The sequence below is a fragment of the Macaca fascicularis genome, chromosome 1 (assembly GCF_037993035.2).
Source record: "Macaca fascicularis isolate 582-1 chromosome 1, T2T-MFA8v1.1".
NCBI lineage: Eukaryota > Metazoa > Chordata > Mammalia > Primates > Cercopithecidae > Macaca > Macaca fascicularis.
In genome coordinates this window covers 140,870,733-140,890,211 of record NC_088375.1, presented here as the reverse complement: position 1 = coordinate 140,890,211, position 19,479 = coordinate 140,870,733, and the positions used below count along the sequence as shown (strand labels likewise).

The 19,479-nt window shown below is 36.1% G+C and overlaps 1 protein-coding gene across 14 annotated transcripts in view; it reads left to right on the top strand.

The window, feature by feature from the left end:
- FNBP1L (formin binding protein 1 like) overlaps positions 1-19,479 on the top strand; it is a 106,542-nt gene that overhangs the window by 66,088 nt on the left and 20,975 nt on the right. For 5 of the 14 annotated variants that reach the window (XM_045367043.2, XM_005542690.4, XM_045367031.2 and 2 more), the window contains exons 3-8: positions 7,584-7,637; positions 8,850-8,997; positions 9,741-9,803; positions 15,101-15,205; positions 16,145-16,273; positions 18,345-18,491. In XM_045367043.2, coding sequence (XP_045222978.2) covers positions 7,584-7,637; positions 8,850-8,997; positions 9,741-9,803; positions 15,101-15,205; positions 16,145-16,273; positions 18,345-18,491 — 646 coding nt within the window. Of the gene's footprint in view, positions 1-7,583; positions 7,638-8,394; positions 8,599-8,849; positions 8,998-9,740; positions 9,804-15,100; positions 15,206-16,144; positions 16,274-18,344; positions 18,492-19,479 lie in introns of all 14 variants that reach the window. The other 9 variants (XM_074001322.1, XM_074001332.1, XM_074001299.1 and 6 more) reach the window with 4 other exon arrangements.

Sequence of the window (19,479 nt, the reverse complement as noted above, 5' to 3'; positions counted from 1 at the left end):
TAGTTTTATTTATTTATTTATGAGACGGAGTTTCGCTCTTTCTCCCAGGCTGGAGTGAAGTGGCACGATCTTGGCTCACTGCAACCTCCGCTGCCCAGGTTCAAGCAATTCTCCTGCCTCAGCCTCCCTAGTAGCTGGGATTATAGGTGTGCCACCACCACATGTGGCTAATTTTTGTATTTTTAGTAGAGATGGAGTTTTGCCATGTTGGCCCGGCTGGTATTGAACTCCTGACCTCAGGTGAGCCACCATGCCTGGCCTAGTTTTATTTTATGAAAGCATTATATGATCATTATAACATTTAAATTCAAGTCCCTTCCCAGTTCCTCTCCTGAGAAGTGAGTACTATTAATAATTTGGTGTGTTAGCTGGGGCAGTGGCTAACGCCCATAATCCCAGCACTTTGGGAGGTGGATCCAACATGGTGAAACCCCATCTCTACTAAAAATACAAAAAAATTAGCCAGGCGTGATGACATGTGTCTGTTGTCCGAGCTACCTGGCAGGCTGAGGTGGGAGGATTGCTTGACCCGGGAGGTGGACGTTTTAGTGAGCCCAGATTGCACCACTGTACTCCAGCCTGGGTGACAGAGTGAGACCCTGTCTTATAATAATTTGGTGTGTCTTCTTTCAGAGCATATGTTTTCCTATAAATTTGGATTTGGTGACAAATGAGAAGAACGTCTTGGACAGTGCTGTAGTTTTTCAGGTTGCAGGGTTGACTTGAATGGAGTCTTTAGTGACCTGTGTATGGCATCTGAGGGCTCAGGATATTGGGGTTTGGGATGAGTCACCTATAGATGCGTGAGTTTTACATACAGGGATTCAAGATGAATTTATTTTTAAAATTGCTTAGGACTACCTTGCATGTTCAAAATACAGATTTACTTTCTTCCTCTTCCCCTTACCTCTTGTGTTACATGTGCTCTTCCTCCCAGAAGCTAGAGTTCCAATTAGTGTTATTTATGTGATGTTTAAGCTATTAATGACTTCTGTGGTTGCCGTTGGTAGTACTCATAATTCTTTCAAGTATCAGAAGCCTAACTCAGATTGGTTTAAACAAAGAAAGGAATTTACTGGCTTGTTTGAGTGAAAAATTTAGGGATCCAGGCACTTAGAGAAGTGTTTTGGATCTTTCTTCTTGGCTTTGCTTTTCTCTGTGTTGGTTTAATTTCCCAGTAGGCTCTTTTCCCATGGCCTTAATATGTCCTATCAGTTTAACAACTTCAGCAGAAAGAGAGCATGCCTTCCTAAGAATTACAACAGAAATTTTAGGATTGACTTTCATTGGCTTAGATTAATGGACCTGGATCAAATGAATACTCCCAGACCTTAATATGTGGTCACCACGACCACAGGTTCATAGGCATGACAGTGGAGGAGCTGTATTTTAGGATATGTTAGGCTATACTAGAATATTAAATTCCAAATCCCAGGGACTAAACATAACTAACTAAACACTTACTTATTAACACTCTTAATCATGTGAAGTCTGTTACAAGTTCAGACAGCTCATGTGGTAACTCAAGGATCCATACTCTTTTCATCTTCATCCCATCATTCAACCTCCACGATTGCTTCAGCAGAGAATAAGGGAGCCCAGAGGGTTGTACACAAGCTCTAAATGCTTCAGCCTGTACTTACAGAGAGGTCATAGCCCAATGCAGAATTGACCACGTGGTTCTACCAAACTGTTAGGGGGCTGGGAAGTGTGTGAAATAACATGGCTTTTTGATGAGCAGAAATATGTCTCCACAAGCTGTTGCAGAAGAAGGGTAGTCATAGAGGTAGTTAAAATGTGTCCACTACAGACTGGGACCCTAAACAATGTTTAAAATGTTGGTATATAAAAATGTAGTCAATCTTTGAAACTACTCACTCTATGAAATGCTTTTTGCTTAAATTTGACTTATTTTTTTTTTTTTTTTTTGAGACGGAGTCTGGCTCTGTCACCCAGGCTGGAGTGCAGTGGCGCGATCTCGGCTCACTGCAAGCTCCGCCTCCCGGGTTTACGCCATTCTCCTGCCTCAGCCTCCCGAGTAGCTGGGACTACAGGCGCCTGCCACCTCGCCCGGCTAGTTTTTTGTATTTTTTAGTAGAGACGGGGTTTCACCGTGTTAGCCAGGATGGTCTCTATCTCCTGACCTCGTGATCCGCCCGTCTCGGCCTCCCAAAGTGCTGGGATTACAGGCTTGAGCCACCGCGCCCGGCCAATTTGACTTATTTAATGCAGTTCATGAGTTTGTGCTTGCAAACCACTGAACTTAAAAGTAATTTCTAGAATACAACCCCATTTATAGGTTGGAGACTGTGCCTGTCATAACCACATTATTAAATCACCTGGTAATTGCTAAATTCCGTGGATACTTTAGGTACCTGTTTTATTATCTTTGATGAGTTGACTGTTTCTTAGAACAACTTCTTCTTCTTCACCCTCTTCTTTCTCCTCCTCTAGACCTCTTCTTCTTCCTCTTTCTCTTTTTTTTTCTTTTGAGACAGAGCCTCACTCTGTCACCCAGGTTGGAGTGCAGTGGCACGATCTCAGCTCACTGCAACCTTCGCCTTCCAGATTCAAGCAATTCTCGTACCTCAACCTCCTGAGTAGCTGAGACTACAGGAGTGAGCCACCATGCCTGGCTAATTTTTTTTTATTTTTGGTAGACACAGGTTTTCAGCATGTTGGTCAGGCTAGTGTCAAACTCCTGACCTCAAATGATCTGTCTGCCTTGGCCTCCCAAAGTGTCTTGTCTTCTTTTTTTCTTTTTTTTAAGGAACAGGGTCTCACTCTCTTTCCCAGGCTGGAGTGCAGTGGCAATGATCATAGCTCATTGCATCCTCGAACTCCTGGCCCCAAGGGATCCTCCCAGTTTGGCCTCACAAAGCACTGAGATTGCAGGCGTGAGACACCTCACCTGGCGTGTCTGAGAACGTCTTTAAAAAAGAAATCCCTTCTTTTCAATGACAGACTCTTGGGTTTTCTGTTACCCATACGTCTACTCAACTTGGTTGTCTCAGCTTTGTTGTTGTAATGCAAAAGCAGCCATAGACAATACAAGCATGAATTAGTGTAGTGCATTCCAATAAAATTTTGTTTTAAAAATAGGTGGTAGGACATAGTTTGTTTACCTCGAATCTTCCTAGCTGTTCGTCCTTATTGTTCTTCTGAAGCAGCTCTTCTTCCTTCCCTGTTAAATTTGTGTTCATAGATGGTCTCTAGCTACCTTTCATTTCATACTTCTTCAGTAGCCTCATTCGCATTCATTATTTTAACCATCTCAGGTGTTGGCATCAGGTTTGAGGCAGGTTTTGGCTTTGTCACTTACTGGCTATTTGACTGTGGGCAAGTCACTTAATATGTCTGAGTCCTGTAAAGTCAGGCTAATAATATCTGCTTGCAGTTGTAAGCATAAGATTATATATAAAGAGTTTAGCATTAAGATTGGCAAATAATACATGGACGACAAATGGTAACTCCTTGTTGTTTCTGTTATTGTCTTTACACGTTTACCCTCATATCTGCATCATGATCCCAGCAGTTTCTTTAGAGTTCTAGTTTTTACTATATATCTCTACTAGGCATTTTTATTTAACTCTTCTATAGTGTCAGTTAAGAAGCTTTCAGCTTCACGTAATAGAGTCATTTTATGTAACAAATTTGGAAGTGGCATTCTAGAGCTCAGCAATGATGTCAGGGCATTATCGTACGTCTCTTGGTCTTTCCCCTCATGGTTTCAAGATATTGCAGTAGCGTCCAGCAGTCTGTCCTCCCACATCTGTATACAAAACAATTTTATAAAGTAGTCACAAGACAGGGCTTCTCTTTGTGTATTTTTTCCTTTTTATTATAAAAATTATTGTTTTAAAAAAGTTAATTAGGAAATAGAATCTGTAGGGATTGAACGTGTTAAGGTGGGAGAAAGTGTAGGATGATTGTCAAATTTTTGGCTTAAATGTCTAGATTCTAGATGGTTGGTAGTGCCACTAATGTAAGAAAAGAGGTATGTAAAAGAAGATTAAGAAGCAGATAAATTTCATTTTAGACTTGTTGAATAGAGGTACCTGTGGCAGATGGACTGCCTATGCAACTGCCACTCCTTCTCCTATAGAAGCTTTACTGAGGTACAATTCATATGCTGTAAGATTCACTTGCTAAAAGCATACACTTGAATGGTTTTTTAGTGTATTTACAGAGTTTTGCAACCATAACCACGATTGAATTTTAGAATATTTTCATCATCCCCAAAAGAAAACCCTGTACCCGTTAGCAGTCATTTCCTTCTCCTCCATGTACTAGCAACCATTATCTATTTTCTGTCTCTGAATTTGCCTATTCTAGTGAATTATTCTGTTCATCATGTTTTCCCCTTCTTCCTTTTTGAGTTCTTTTGTAGAAAGGACTGTAGGTCATGCCCAATTACTAGTTTGCTAACTGTGACTCGTCCCTTTCTTTCTGTCAGTCTAGTATCTGAAGTAATTAATTTATAGCAGATAGTAGCTTTGCTGATATTTGGGTGAATTAGTAAATTAACTCATTCACAACAGTGAGTTTTGATAGTGTTTGGGTAACCAGGATTAATAACCACTGGTCAAGAGTATTTATTCAGAGTTCCTTCATATGACTTTAGAAGGGTCTCTGCTTCATTCCCCACTTACTTTTCAACCTTAACTATTTGTAATTCTCTAGCTCATATTTGATGTTCCAGCAACATTGAACCCACTTACAGTTCTTAAATGCTCTGTTTTCCCCCACTTCTTTGTCTTTGCTCATTAGATCTTCACTAATGAGCAGAATCCTCCCCCCAGGGGTTTCCAGTTGCCCAATTCCTGTTTATCTCTTTAGGCTCAGTCAGCAAATCAGAAATTTTAGCTTTCTACCCCTGGGGAACCCTCTTTACAGAGCCCTCTATTGTTCTTACCATATTATGTTATATAAGAGTGTCCATATATTTGATTTCTCTAGACCAGAGATCTCTGAACTTTTTATTGCTCACCTTAAAAAATGTTTGAGCATATGACTGCACAGGTTGTAAATTATGTACATGTATTAATGTAGTGACATGTTAAATATCTGCAAAGCTTTGAAGGCCAAGAAGGATGACTCACACCTGTAATCCCAGTACTTTGGGAGGCCAAGGCAGGTGGATCACTTGAGGCCAGGAGTTCGAGACCAGCTTGGGTAATGTAGTGAAACCCTGTATCTTTAAAAAGTATATATAGATATTATTAGTCAGGCATGATGGTGTGTGCCTGTAGTCCCAGCTACTTGGTAGGTTGAGGCAGGAGGATCACTTAAGCCCAGGAGTTTGAGGCTACAGTGAGCTATGGCTGCACCCTAGAGTGGTTGAAGTGCTAATGCTTTCATGTTGTCTCTAACTTTACAATCAGTGACAACTATGGGTTTCTTGGTGGTAGGAACTCAATACATGTTGATCTGAACTCTTTTCTCAGTGTCTTGCCTGTTCTTTATCCACCCCTCTCTGGGTGTTAGGTCTTCCTTTTCTTCGTATATCTTTATCATAGCACTTACCATGCTCTATATTACAATTATTGGTGTATACTTGTCTCCTTTCAATAGAGTATAAGTCTCTTGCTCATGGGTCCTCTTTTATTTATGATGCTCCTGGTAGTTTGCATGGTGCTTACCACATAATAGACAATTTGTAGAATGAATAAATTGATTCAAGTGGAAGTAATTGATACTAATCTGAGAATAATTAAGACAGTGATTCTTTTATAGTATTGAAAGATAGTAGGGCCCCTTACTTTAAAACTGCTTATAGTTTAAAGCAGTGCATCTCAAATTGTTTGTGATGATGGACCAGTTTCTTTTAATTTCCAATCCATTGTGTACTTTTGTAAAATACAGTAAAATATTATATAAATTTTTGTATTGTAAATTTTATATTATAAATATATAGATTGTTGTATTGTATTTTGTATTGTAATATACAGTAAAATACAATAAAAATTAAATACTAGAAACGTGACATAAAAGAGACATACAGAATATAGGCCCTAATTTTTAATTATTAGATTCAAAAGAAATACAGTTAATCCCAACTTCTGTACTTATCTCATTGTAGATTGTTACCACAGAGTCTATGGACCCTTGCTGGACCCAGGTTGACCATACTTTGAGACTCAGGGTATAAAGCACTTTATATCATTTAATTCTCCTGACTGTATGGAGTGTAGGTACTGTTTGTACCATTTATAGGAAATGAGGGGACAGAGAAGTTAGGCACATTGTCCAAGGTCACACAGGTACTACATAAAACAGCCAGGATTCAGGTTGGGCTGGTGGCTCATCCCAGCACTTTGCGAGGCTGAGGCAGGTGGATCACCTGAGGTCAGGAGTCGAGACCAGCCTGGCCAACATGGTGAAACCCTGTCTCTACTAAAAATAAAAAAATCAGCCAGGTGTGGTGGCATGCACCTATAATCCCAGCTATTCAGGAGGCTAAGGCTGGAGAATCGCCTGAACCCAGGAGGCGGAGGTTGCGGTGAGCTGAGATTGCACCACTGCACTTCAGCCTGGGTAACACAGTGAGACTCCATCTCGATAAACAAACAAACAAACAAACAAACAAACCAGGATTCAAACAAAGGTAGTCAGTCCAATCTGGCTCCAAAGTCCATATGCTAGTCTCTTTCTGATTTTGAAAGGATGAAATAAGGTAGCATTCTACTGTAAGAATGTTAAGAACAGACATGGATGAAGGCAAAAATAGTTACAAGTCAGAATGTAATTCATTTGCCTAGAAAAGAGAAGGATAAGGAGTTACATCATGATTTTCATATAAAAGTAGAGTTATGGAGATGGTGACAAATTGTTGTTTTATCCTTTGAGTCAGCATCTGATTACATTTTACCTTAGTTAGTATTAAAGCCCCCAGTTTGTGAAACAAAAGAAGTGATGATACTTCTTTGAAATGTTTCTTTTTGCCCTGACTCAGTTTCACATACTGAGTGTAATTGTTCCTCAGGGGGATTGGTTCCCAGACCCATGAGTACCAAAATCCAAAGATGCTCAGTCCCTTGTATAAAACGGCGTAACATTTGCCTATAACCTACCCACATTCTCCTCATACTTTAAATCATCTCTAGATTACTTAGACTGCCTAATACAGTGTAAATGCTATGTAAATATTTGTTAGGCTCTATTGTTTTTAAATTTGTATTACTTTTTATAGCTGTATTGTTATTTACTTATTTGAATATTTTTGACCCATGGTTGAATCTGTGGTTGTGGAACCCTGGAATACAGAGGGCCAACTGTACTTTGTTTCTTCTATTCTTCCTCTTAACTCTTTTCTTATTTGATAGTAACATCAACCAAATTGTTGTGATTACATTCATATGAAAATATAGAAATAACCTTTCTTTCTCCAGATATCAGTATTTTAAGAACAAAATGTAAGTAATGATTACATATTATGATGTTAATGGAGTAGAGACCATATTGCTGTCTTGATTGTTTTATATCATAAAATTCATGATTGAATGAAATTGAAAACTTAGACTATTTCAATTGTAACAACAGTTGAAATTTTTAATAAATTTTAAAAAATCTTCTTCCTATAGAAATCTGGTTAAGAAGTACTGCCCCAAACGTTCATCCAAAGATGAAGAGCCACGGTAAATTACATACCTGTTCATTAATGCATATTAAAAAATTTAAAAATACTTATATTTTTATTATTTAGTAAGATAAATATATTCTTAGCTTTTTATAAAGATTTTATAAAGTTAATTTAAAAATTAATGTTTATGAAAGAGAGAACTACTGTTAATGTTTTATGAGGATAAATACTGCGGTGGGCTTGATCAATGGTTTTCTAGAATAGTCAAATACAGATTTTCAATTAAAATGTAGACTAGGACTCCACTTGAATGATTTAGTCTGCAGAAGAAAAGAATATTTTCCACACTTTGTTACATAGTTGTTGGCTTCTTAGATTCTTGCTTTTACTTTTATAGGTAGTAAAACAATTTGACTAATTGGTATACAGGGATGTTGGAAAGCACTGAGAGTTTTTGCGTTAGAAATAAATAAAAAGGTTAGAAATCACTTATGAGTTTTTTGGTGGTCTTAAAGAGGAATATGTGGATGATTGGTTAGATGCAGAAACAAGAAGAGACTAGACTTACGAACAAACAACTCTGTATATAATTGTCAGTTGTTAGGATTCTCAGGTTTAGTGTTAATGGAGTCCTATCTGAGCTGTTAATCTTCAGCTGTAAGAGAGTGTTCCGCAGTATGTTCAAAGTAGATATATACATTAATACAGTGATTCTCTTTGTTTCTCTTCTTCCCTCACACACGTTTTTACCCTTATTTTTGACCCTTCTATCCCCTTTGGTGTCAATATAATGGCACTTCACTTCCATTCAGGATATGGGCAGGCATACAGGCAGCTGTGTCCAGAGCTGATAGCAAAATTGTTCTGTAGATCAGCCATCGAGATGCATTTGGCAAGCACATCATCTCTGCAACAGGTTCAGCTGCCAAGCCTAGGAATCCAACCAAGTTCATTCCCAAGCTCAGGCCAGTCAGTTGGCAACTTAAGAGATTCCAGTATGCCAAAAGAGCCTGCAGGTAGTATTCTTATTATTTTTTGACCCCCAATATCCCTTTACTAATAAATGAAAGACTACTTGAAGATATACAGACGTGTGCAACTTGAGCGTAATGCAGGATTTTTTCCATATGAAGTTAATTTAGAACTAGTAGCTGAGATTTAGGTTGAATATGCTAAAATTTGTGAAATGTTAGATTCAGTCCATACCTCACCAATATTTGTAATGAAAATAAAATTAAGTCTCACCATTTTGAAATGTTTTTGCCAGGTTTACCTCGTGTGTAGCCTTTTTTAATATCCTTAATGAGTTAAATGACTATGCAGGACAGCGAGAAGTTGTAGCAGAAGAAATGGCGCACAGAGTATATGGTGAATTAATGAGATATGCTCATGATCTGAAAACTGAAAGAAAAATGGTAATTCTTACAATTTTCATCCAATTGCAGTAGTATATGAAATAGTTGCACAGAAATACTTTTTTTTAAAAATGTGTGTTCAGCATAAACTGGTTTTCTATTTCACTACATTTCTTCTAGCTAAAAATTATCACAAAATACTCTTGCTAATTTATGATTCTTTTGGATTTAAGTTTGGCAAACTACAGCCTATGGGCCAAACCCAACCTAGTGCTTGGTTTTGTTTGCTAGTTGCCATAGGCTAAGAATGATTTTTATATTTTTAGATGGTTGAAAAAAGAATAATATTTCATGACATTGACAATTATATGAAATTTTAGTGTCCATACATAACATTTTATTGGAACAGACCCACATTCATTGACTTTTATAATGCCTGTGGCTGCTTTTGCATTACATTAGCAGAGTTGAGTGTCACAGAGACAGTGTAGCTTTAAAAGCCTACAGTATTTATCTGACCTTTTATAAAAAATGTTTGTCATCCACAATTCAAGACAATCATTATTTTTCTGAAAATTGTGCTTGTTTTCAAGGTTATATTTAAAGTATTAAGACAATATCCTATAAAATGCATTTTTAGGAAGCTTTGCTTTCTTCCTAAGTCTTGATAAAGTTAAAATTAGTACCTTAAAAAAAAATGAAGTGAAAAGCCTTTTGGGGACTTTAGACTTTAGTGTTTAAATGTAATTATTTTTATTTGTTTTGTTTTATTTTGTTTTTTTGGCCATGGTTATAATCTTCAGCATCTGCAAGAAGGACGAAAAGCTCAACAATATCTTGACATGTGCTGGAAACAGATGGATAATGTGAGTTATGATGTTTTCATGGTTAACATAAAATCTTGTAGACTAGATTAGCCCTAAATTCTTTTATGCTTCATATCTATTTGACTTTAATGTTTCTCAGTGTATTATTAATAATTTGACATTGGTATTATTGCATAATAGTCAATATAGTGTAAATAGAGGATGTGAGATCATTTTGTCATTTTTCTTGACCTTTATAACTCTATACTTAAGAACTCTATAATCTTCAATCATTGTGAACATTTAAGGAGATTTCTTTCTTTCTTTTTTTTTTTTTTTACTTTAAAGTAGTTACTATAAAGTATTAATAGAGGATAGAAGTAAGAGGGCAAGGGTGATATGTCTTAGAAGACCATATGACTGAGGACTGAGAATAATCAAGGTTCTTTTTCTACCTTTAACTTAGCACTTGATTTCTCTTGACTTCATTTTTTAGCATGTGAAAAATGAAGAGAGTGAACGAGATAATATGAAATGTTTCTTCCAGTTCAGTCATTGTATAATTTTATAAATGCTCCTGATATTGGCCTGCTAATAGAGACCATCCCAATGTAGGAAATAAAGTACTTTCTAGGGCAAAATTATAAAGGCATAATAATTATTTACTTAAAAATTTCCCCAAGGCACTTCCTCATGTAGTTTTTCTTAAATGCTCTAGTACATGAATAATTTGAAAAACAAGAAGTTCACATGGAACACTGCAGTTGCCTTTACATAAAATGCTCTGTAATCTGTGTCATGGGATTAGAGTAAAAAAAAAAAAAAGCTCTATTAAATGATATTCTGTAGTATAAGATATTCTTTTTGAACCCTCAAGTTATTGAACAGTTTACTCTTTACTAGCATGTTTCTCTGGTTGGCACTGCGTATTCCTTGAAAATTATGCTGAAGAGAGTTTTTCCATGTTAATCAGTTTAGCCTGTGCTTGTTAGAAAAAGTAGTTTGAGATTAAAAATCTCATGCATATACTTCCATTGCTTTCAGCCTGTTTTCTTTCCCTTTTAAAAATGCATATTCAAAACTTTGATTACATTTCTACTATGTAACTATCATTGATGTAATATTCTAATCACCAGTGCTGATCGAGAGTTCTTAGGTATATTAATAATCTGTTTTCATTTTCATTTCGATTTTCTAATTGGTTTCAGCAAGACTTTACAAAGTATTTATGTTGACTAAGTTTTAAATTGCCTTTACTATCATCCTTAGTATCTACCACCTAATGAGTGTGTGTGTGTTTTCATTTGCACAAAATAACATACTCCTACATTCATGAGTCGTTGGTTCCTTTAAAAATTGGTGTTGGCACAGATTATTCTTAATAGGTGCCAACTTGCCTTTAGAACAGTTGACAGTTATTAAGCGAAAGTTTTAGAGGTCGTAAGAAAGAAGCATCAAAAATGTGGGAGAGATTTCTTTAAGGCATTAACAACACTATAAAAAAAAGGTGAGTTCAGCTCTACTTGTGTTTATTAAAAAGTATCCTTGACATGTACTCTGGAGGTACAAAAGTAAGTATGACATGGTTCTTGTTTTTGTAGCACCTGCAGTCTAGTGAGGCAAACTAACCAATATAATTTCTGTTTAATATGTAGAAACAAATGTAGGATCATATTTCCTAGTTCCATGTCTTCCTGTTTAGTCAAGAAAATGAAACTGTAGAATTCCTAACACATTTGAAATAATTGTGAGGCAATGTAAAGAACTGGTGGACAGGTTGAATTAGTGACAGAGTATTAAAAATTGAGGAAAAAAATTAAAAGACAGTTATTAACCTTGGGATAAATAAAGTAGGCAGTACTGGCATTTAAGGTCAGGACAGAAGAGCCTGTAAAGGAGGTCTTAAAGGAATGGTCAGAGATTAAGAAGACAGAAGCATCAGAGATGCCAGGTCCATCAGTTAGGAGGCTCCAAGTAACAGAGCATGCAATTTTATAAGAGCACAGCTCAGAAATGGAGCAGTTCCATAGTTAGTCAGTAGCCCAAGGATGTCACCAGGCTCCATGTCCTTTTCATCTGTCTATGTTGCCATCTTGACCAGGTGCTCTCTTCCTCAGCCATGTCTCCTTAAGGTCAAAAGTAGGCTTAAACAGCTAAACACCATATCCTCATTCAGTTTCATCCAGAGGTGGGAAATCACTTCCAACTATCCCTTTTTATCAGGGAAGGAAAACTTTCCCAGAAAGTCCCCAGCAAATTTCCTCTGGGTGCCTTTGACAGAATTAGATTACTTACCTCTGCCCTGGCTGTGGGGAGTCTAGGACAGCAAGTATTAACTGTTTTCTGCCTCTGTATTGGAGGGCAGGCTCTGCTAAGCAAGAGTAGGGGAGTAGAAGTGGCTGTTCTTCATCTGCCACACCAAGGATGAAGGGAAAAAAAATCTTTTCTGGAGTATATTTCTATATCGTGTAACGTTATATTATCTTTCAGGGAAGGAATATTTTTAATATTATTGTACTACTAGTTATTTTGCTTTTGCAAGGAATTATTAGGTATGTGTTTTTCCACAAATAAGATACCAAATATAAAAATACTTTTGTACATAAGTAGCCTCAGTGTGCACCAAAATTAGTAGCCTGTAGTTGCTTGATTGGAAAATACTGTTCTGAACTCAGTTTCAGAGAATGAAATGTGGTAACTTAATTTTCATAGCAAAGTGACTTTATGTATGAGTATTTGTATATTTCAGGGGCTTCGAATAAATTACAAGTATCTCATTTGGTGTCTTATACTAATCAAAATACCTGTATAGAATAAAGCCTACATTTAAATAAATTTGTAAAAAATTCTGGAGCGCATTTATTTGATGTAAGTTATAGGCCTATCTGGTTATAACTATATTACAAACTGAACTAAGAAATCTTTTGACTACAAATGGCTGCATGTAATAGCTATTGTATTTTAAAATTGTATTTTAAACTCTTAGTTACTTGAAAGAAAGGGAAATTGCTAGCTACTAGGGAACCATGGGTAAACAAATCCAGAGCAATAGGTGTCTGAGCTGATACAGTGACATTTGGAAAAATGGGGACAGGGTGTTTGAGGTATAATGGTTTCCTGGACCTGGTACTTGCTAAGGGCTTGGATTTCGAGGTTATAACTCGTTTGATAAAGGAGGTTAGATAAATACAAAATATTGAGATCCCCTGCTTGCTTCTTCTGAGGAATTCTCAGAGCACAGGTTGCAAGGTATGAATTTTCCAGGCAAGAAATTGGAAGTCTTTCAGGGTAATCTAATCAGTTAGGGAGAAAAAGTTTATAAAAATTGATGCCAGAATTTTCCAAGGAAACAAACTACCTGGCCATGTCACCCTGGAGGAAAATATCATGATCCATAAAGCCCCATCTGTGGAGCTTTCAACAGCTTTTTAAATAAGAGCAGATATCCAAGGATCCCCGGATATTTAAAGAAGACATCTAATATGCACATCAGAGACCAGAACTAATATGCAGGAAAGAAGTCAATGTGACTGTGAAAGGAAATGAAAATTAAAATGCAAAAACAAACAAGGAAAAGACCTGCAGCTGTTAGCTAATATTCTCAAAGGGAATAGAGAAAATTTTACATCCATGAAATAAGAATAAGGTATTATTTTAAAAGAAACATATAAAGAACAAAAAATAACTTTATGATAGTAGAAAAAAAAAGCCCACTAGAAAAAAATGAAAGATAAAGTTCAATAAATACCCCAGTAGAGCAAAATGACAGACATTGAAAATATGGAAAATTAGAAGACTCATCCAGTAGGTTCATTTCCAAAATAATAAACATACTAGAAAAGAGAAAACATAGAAGAGGACAAAAATAACTCAAGAAAGTTTTCCCAGAACTGAAAGACATGAATTTCCAGATGGAAAGGATAGTCCAGGTGCTTGGCACAGTGGGTCCACATCTCTTGAAATTTCAGAACATTTGGAGAGAGAGAAGATTCTACCACCCTCTAGGGAGAAAAAATCCCAAACAAATAAACATGGTTTATACAATGGATCAGGAATCAGAATGGAATAGACAGGATAGTCACACAGGAAGCCAGAAGAATAGTGGAGCAATACTTCTTAAGTTTTTGAAGGAAAATGATTTCCAACTTAGAGTTCTAAATCCAGCCAAATTTTGTTGATTAAAAATGATGGTAAAGGCATTTTTAGCCATGGAGATTCAGTTATCTCCTGCAGACCTTTTAGGAGACTGCTACTGAATGTGTTATAGCAAAATGAGAAAGTGAATCAAGAAAGGAAAAAGCATAAAACTAGGAAATAGGAGGTCCAAACAAAGATAGAGGTGAAATGAATCCACAGGTTGATGGCGGAGGGAAATGCTAAGGTAACAAGTATGCATTAGGCCTAGTTAATGAGTTCAAATTTCAGCAAGTTTAGAAGCCTTTGGGAGAGATTTATCAAGAAAATAAAATCAATAGAATTCCTAATGTGTTAGAATTAACTGCGGACAGATTTAAAGAACTGGAAAAAAACGGTGTTGAATTAGAGATAAGTGCATTGGAAACTAAGCAAATTGAAAAAATGAAGACATGTATTAACTCCAGAATTCCAAAAAATTATGTAGGAAAGGAAATATAATATGACATACATTTTATATGGCTCAGTTGTGAATAGCTTTTACAAAGTCATAATAATTTGAATGAAATAAAATTTAAAAAGATTTGGGGTCTGGGCTGATGGTCTTCGTGAGACACCTGGAAAAAAACAATATAAAACCACTTTTGGGAGGGACACTCCATATCCCAAGCTACATTGGGTCTCACCAAAAAAATATAAAAACAAATGCCAAAACAAACCAACTGAACCAAAAACACCAAACCAAAAAAGTCCTCCTGCAGATGAGGACTTATATTTTTTATCATAAAAAGTATAAAACACACATTTTTTGAATGAGATGCATAGTAAATATTAACTCAGTCATGCCTATGTTTTTTTTCTTCATAGTCTGTAATGTCATATTTAAGGAAAGTGGATTGGTTGTAATAGTGAAAGTTATTTTCTAATCTAGAAAGGACAAATTTTACTTAGCGTGCAGTTCATTTCCACACAATACACATTGGCACATTTTAAAGTTATTTCTTTTTTCTCTCTTTTTAAAATTATTATACTTTAAGTTCTGGGATACATGTGCAGAACATGCAGGTTTGTTACATAGGTATACATGTTCCATGGTGGTTTGCTGCACCCATCAACCCATCCTCTGTGTTAGTTTTTTCTCCTAATGCTATCTAAAGTTATTTCTTAAATGAAGTTAGCCTAATTTTATTTTCTCAGTGTGATATTTTAATCTTTTTTAACAGAGTAAAAAGAAGTTTGAAAGAGAATGTAGAGAGGCAGAAAAGGCACAACAGAGTTATGAAAGATTGGATAATGATACTAATGCAACCAAGGCAGATGTTGAAAAGGTAAGAAATACCCTGACTTTAATGTCAAAATATTATTATTTACGTAAGGAAAGTAGTCACGACATTTGCATCAGTACAGTATTAGAATTTACTCAAGAGATACACTGTATCTAAGTCTAAAATATACAAATATTTGCCAACTTTAAATTGTACGTATTGGTCTGAGAAAGCAATATGTGTTAGTTTATTACAATATCTTAGCTGCATTCAAATTTAGAGGAAAGATGTAGTTGCTACTGGAATTGAGTTTTTGTCCTATTCCAAGATAGGTTAGAAAGCTAAGATGTGTTGATGGGGTAATAACTAATTAGTTAGAGAATAACTGTTGTAATTTGACTTTGTGCAAGAGATCAAGAGGAACAGAACTATATTCCTTAAATAAGCATTCCTTAAAGTATCTGTGGTTCTACACATAGGTGGAAACACTGTTGAATGTTGCATTATTCAAAAATCATATTATTTAGTTTCACTGTGATTTAAGTTCCATATTTTAGTTGGATATAGGTGGATCATAAAGAAATGTTTTACTGTTAACTTTTTTAACAATATGAAAATATTCCTAAAGCTACCTGTTTTTCTCTTCTGATTAAAAGCACACTGTTTCAAACTATGAGATTTTCATCTGTTTATTTTTTTATCTGGATTTGGTAAGGAGAGTCTATATTAGAGTGGCTTATTGCTATCAAAGAATACTATTGTAATGAGGGAGGGAAGAATATTGTAATAAGGAGACCTCTCTGACAATAAGATCTGCAAGTGTCTCCTTATATTTTAAATGGTATTAATAGTTCAAAAGAGTCATGCCACTTCATTATTCTTTTGATGTCAGGTGTTGGCTTCTCCATTGATAAAATCTAGTTTTAGTATAATTTTCAGAAAAGTGAATTGTTGTGATTTTGTTGTTGTTCTTGGTAATAATTTCGACCAATTTGCCCTTAGGCCAAACAGCAGTTGAATCTGCGCACACATATGGCTGATGAAAATAAAAATGAATATGCTGCACAATTACAAAACTTTAATGGAGAACAACACAAACATTTTTATGTAGTGATTCCTCAGATTTACAAGGTAAATCTTAGATATGAAGTTAATCTAGTTTTAGAGTTGGAAGAGCTGGTGTTTAAATATAAAACTTGTAAATCTTGGACATCAGAATCTTTCTGGATTCACTAGTCATCAAGGTTAGGGGTGAGAGATTCCTTTATGATTATAGATTTGAAAACAAGTTTTTTCTAACTTTTAAGTCACACATTTTCCTACATATCTACTATTAGTGTTATAAACAGTTTACTTAAACAATGACATTTGTAAGAAACATTTAAATACTGTATCATTAAGTGTTTTGACATGACAAAGAAGAATTAATTGCATTTGTGTATTGTAATCTGTTCACCTAGAATTGAGATGTAGCTTTTTTATACCAAACCAGAGTCATTGGCATCAGTCCAGATGGCAGAAATAAATCTTACAAAATGTATTTGCTAGCGTGGGTTTTGCCTGCTTGTCATGCTGACTCTGTTAGATGATAAATGTAATTCAGACTTTGAGCTTGCTTATAAATCCTGTCTGTCATCACTTGATGATAACAGTTGCAAAACAGCCTTAGGTAAAAAAGACCTCAGAATTTTCATGAGGATTAAATTATTTAATTGCCTTTTCTAGAAAGAAGAGAAATTACAGAAAAGGGATTTAGTAAAACAGTGTTGATGAGGTAGTATCTCAAAGAGCAGAGCTTACATGGGAAGAATGTCAGCCCAGGTATACTTTTTCCTCTTTATAAGGCGAGTTGGAAATACAAAGGAAGCACAGTGAGAGTTGGTGAACTGGAGTGGGAACCAGAATTCTGGTCACTGAATCCAGAGGACCAAGCCTGCCAGTCTTCACTGTGGTGCTTTTCTAGGCTTAATAGTTAAGTCTCCATATTCTGGGGAAACTATAACTCGGAGATAAACTACCTTTTGTGTTTTGGGCCTGATACTTACATTTGGACCTTTCTATGGAGCAATTCTTCTGTGAAAATACAGGTCTCAAAGTCCTAGGCTGTGGGAGTTTAGGGACACAAGTAGTGTAACTGCTTTCAACGAACAGAAAGGTCAGTGCTGGCAAATAGGATATGTAAAAAAAAAAAAAAGTCTTTAAGTTGTTGGACTTCATGTGTTCCAACATATTTCCTAGTGGCATGTGCCAGTGAATTTTCAGTTGTGAGGATTCTTTATGTGCCACTTTGAGCTTGTGACTTCCTGTTTTTCCTCATGTATTCCCAGCTCTGAGCCGTACACTGCAGTAGGTCTGGGTACCTGTTGATAAACAATGAGTATGGACTGTTGGTCCAGCCAGGTCTTACCGAAGTATCCTGAATAAACTTGAGGTTAGAAGTCTCAGACTTGGCCGGGGGCAGTGGCTCACGCCTATAATCCCAGCAGGCGGATCACGAGGTCAAGAGATGGAGACCATCCTGGCCAACATGGTGAAACCCCGTCTCTACTAAAAAATACAAAAATTAGCTGGGCATGGTGGCACATGCCTATAGTCCCAGCTACTCGAGAGGCTGAGGCAGGAGAATTGCTTGAACCCAGGAGGTGGAGGTTGCAGTGAGCCAAGATCACGCCACCGCACTCCATCCAGTCTGGTGACAGAGCAAGACTCTGCCTCAAAAAAAAAAAAAAAAAAAAAAAAGTCTCAGACTTGTATATGTTATGGGCCAATTGCCAAAAAAAAAAAAATTAAAAAATAAAAATGTTTTTTTAAAAAGCACCAGAATTTTGTCATCAAATGAAATGTTTCCTGGAAGCATAAACAAGAATACTCTAATTGAAGAGTAAAAGGTGGCAGTAGTATGGGGCAGGGAGCTGATAGCCAGTAAGGGATCCTTTTAGAAGGCTGGAATCCCAGTGTCATCTGGTTCTAGGAAAACAATATTAAGAGCCTTACTATTTTTTTTTTTAATTTATTTTGCTGTTTAGCACACCTCAGGTTTTAAGTATTATGAGTCAGTAACACTTGTTGAAAGGTATTAACAACAACAGCGTAACTATGAGGGTAGAAATCTTTATTTTTTGGTGGGGGATCACTAATTGATCTCCTTTAGAATGATTGAAAAATTCAGTTTTCTCTTTTTTAAAAAATTCTTGATTATTAGCAACTACAAGAAATGGATGAACGAAGGACTATTAAACTCAGTGAGTGTTACAGAGGATTTGCTGACTCAGAACGCAAAGTTATTCCTATCATTTCAAAATGTTTGGAAGGAATGATTCTTGCAGCAAAATCTGTTGATGAAAGAAGAGTAAGTGCTACATAATTATCTTTGAATGCATCTGTTTGGTTTAGGTGTGCAGTTTAAGTTAGTGAAATGAGTTGAGAAAGGGATAAAGTAATCTGATGTGTGATTCTAAATTATATTCTGTAGCATAATGCCTTGCAATAGATTCCTTTGAGTTCTAAGTTCATTCTAAATGCAAAAGTTCTAATTCTTTCTTTTAAAAAAAAAAGATTTCTAACTCGCTTCTCCCACTAAGTTTTCAGTTCTTATCAAAGAGTCTAACCTAGGAACTGTGTGTTACAAATTGTGTTATACTATTTGTTTAGTGAAAATTTAGAGAAGGATGTGGTCAGAGTTGCCTTTAGCACTTGAGCTGGATCAAGAAACGTGGGTAGCATATGGAGTGATGACCCATGAGGAGGAGGAAGGAGGCATTATGTGCAGATGAAACAGCATAGGCCGCCTCCCCTTGGGGAAATATAGGTAATCACATTGTATCTTGATTAAGGACTAGTGATCTTTTATCTCAGTAAATGTTGATTGAGTGATCAAAAAGCATGGTTGGCAGAAACTGAGGAAAAGCAGTGACAAGAGAAGAGAACTGGTGTTTGGAGGGTATCAGATATGTGCCACATATTTTAGTCTTAATGAACCTATGAAGTAGATATTATATTAGTGAGGATCCTTTCTGTAACAGCTAATAGAATTCTTAAATTTAGAAAAGAGGGTTTTTGGCTTCTTTAACTGGAAATTCCAAAGTGCATATATTATTTGAGCATGGCTGGATACAGGTTTATACAATATCATTAGAGCCCTTTTCTCTCTAATTACCCTAAGCAAATGATTGCTGAGGGTAGCATTACTGACAAAAGTAAGCTATGACTTTTAAGGATGACTTTTGACTAAAGGGCAAAATGTACAGTTAACAGAAATAGGCAACAGAAGAGGAGAGGTTGTTGTTAGGGATGGGAAGGAGTTTGTAGAGATACTCTGAAAATAATGAGTTTAAGAT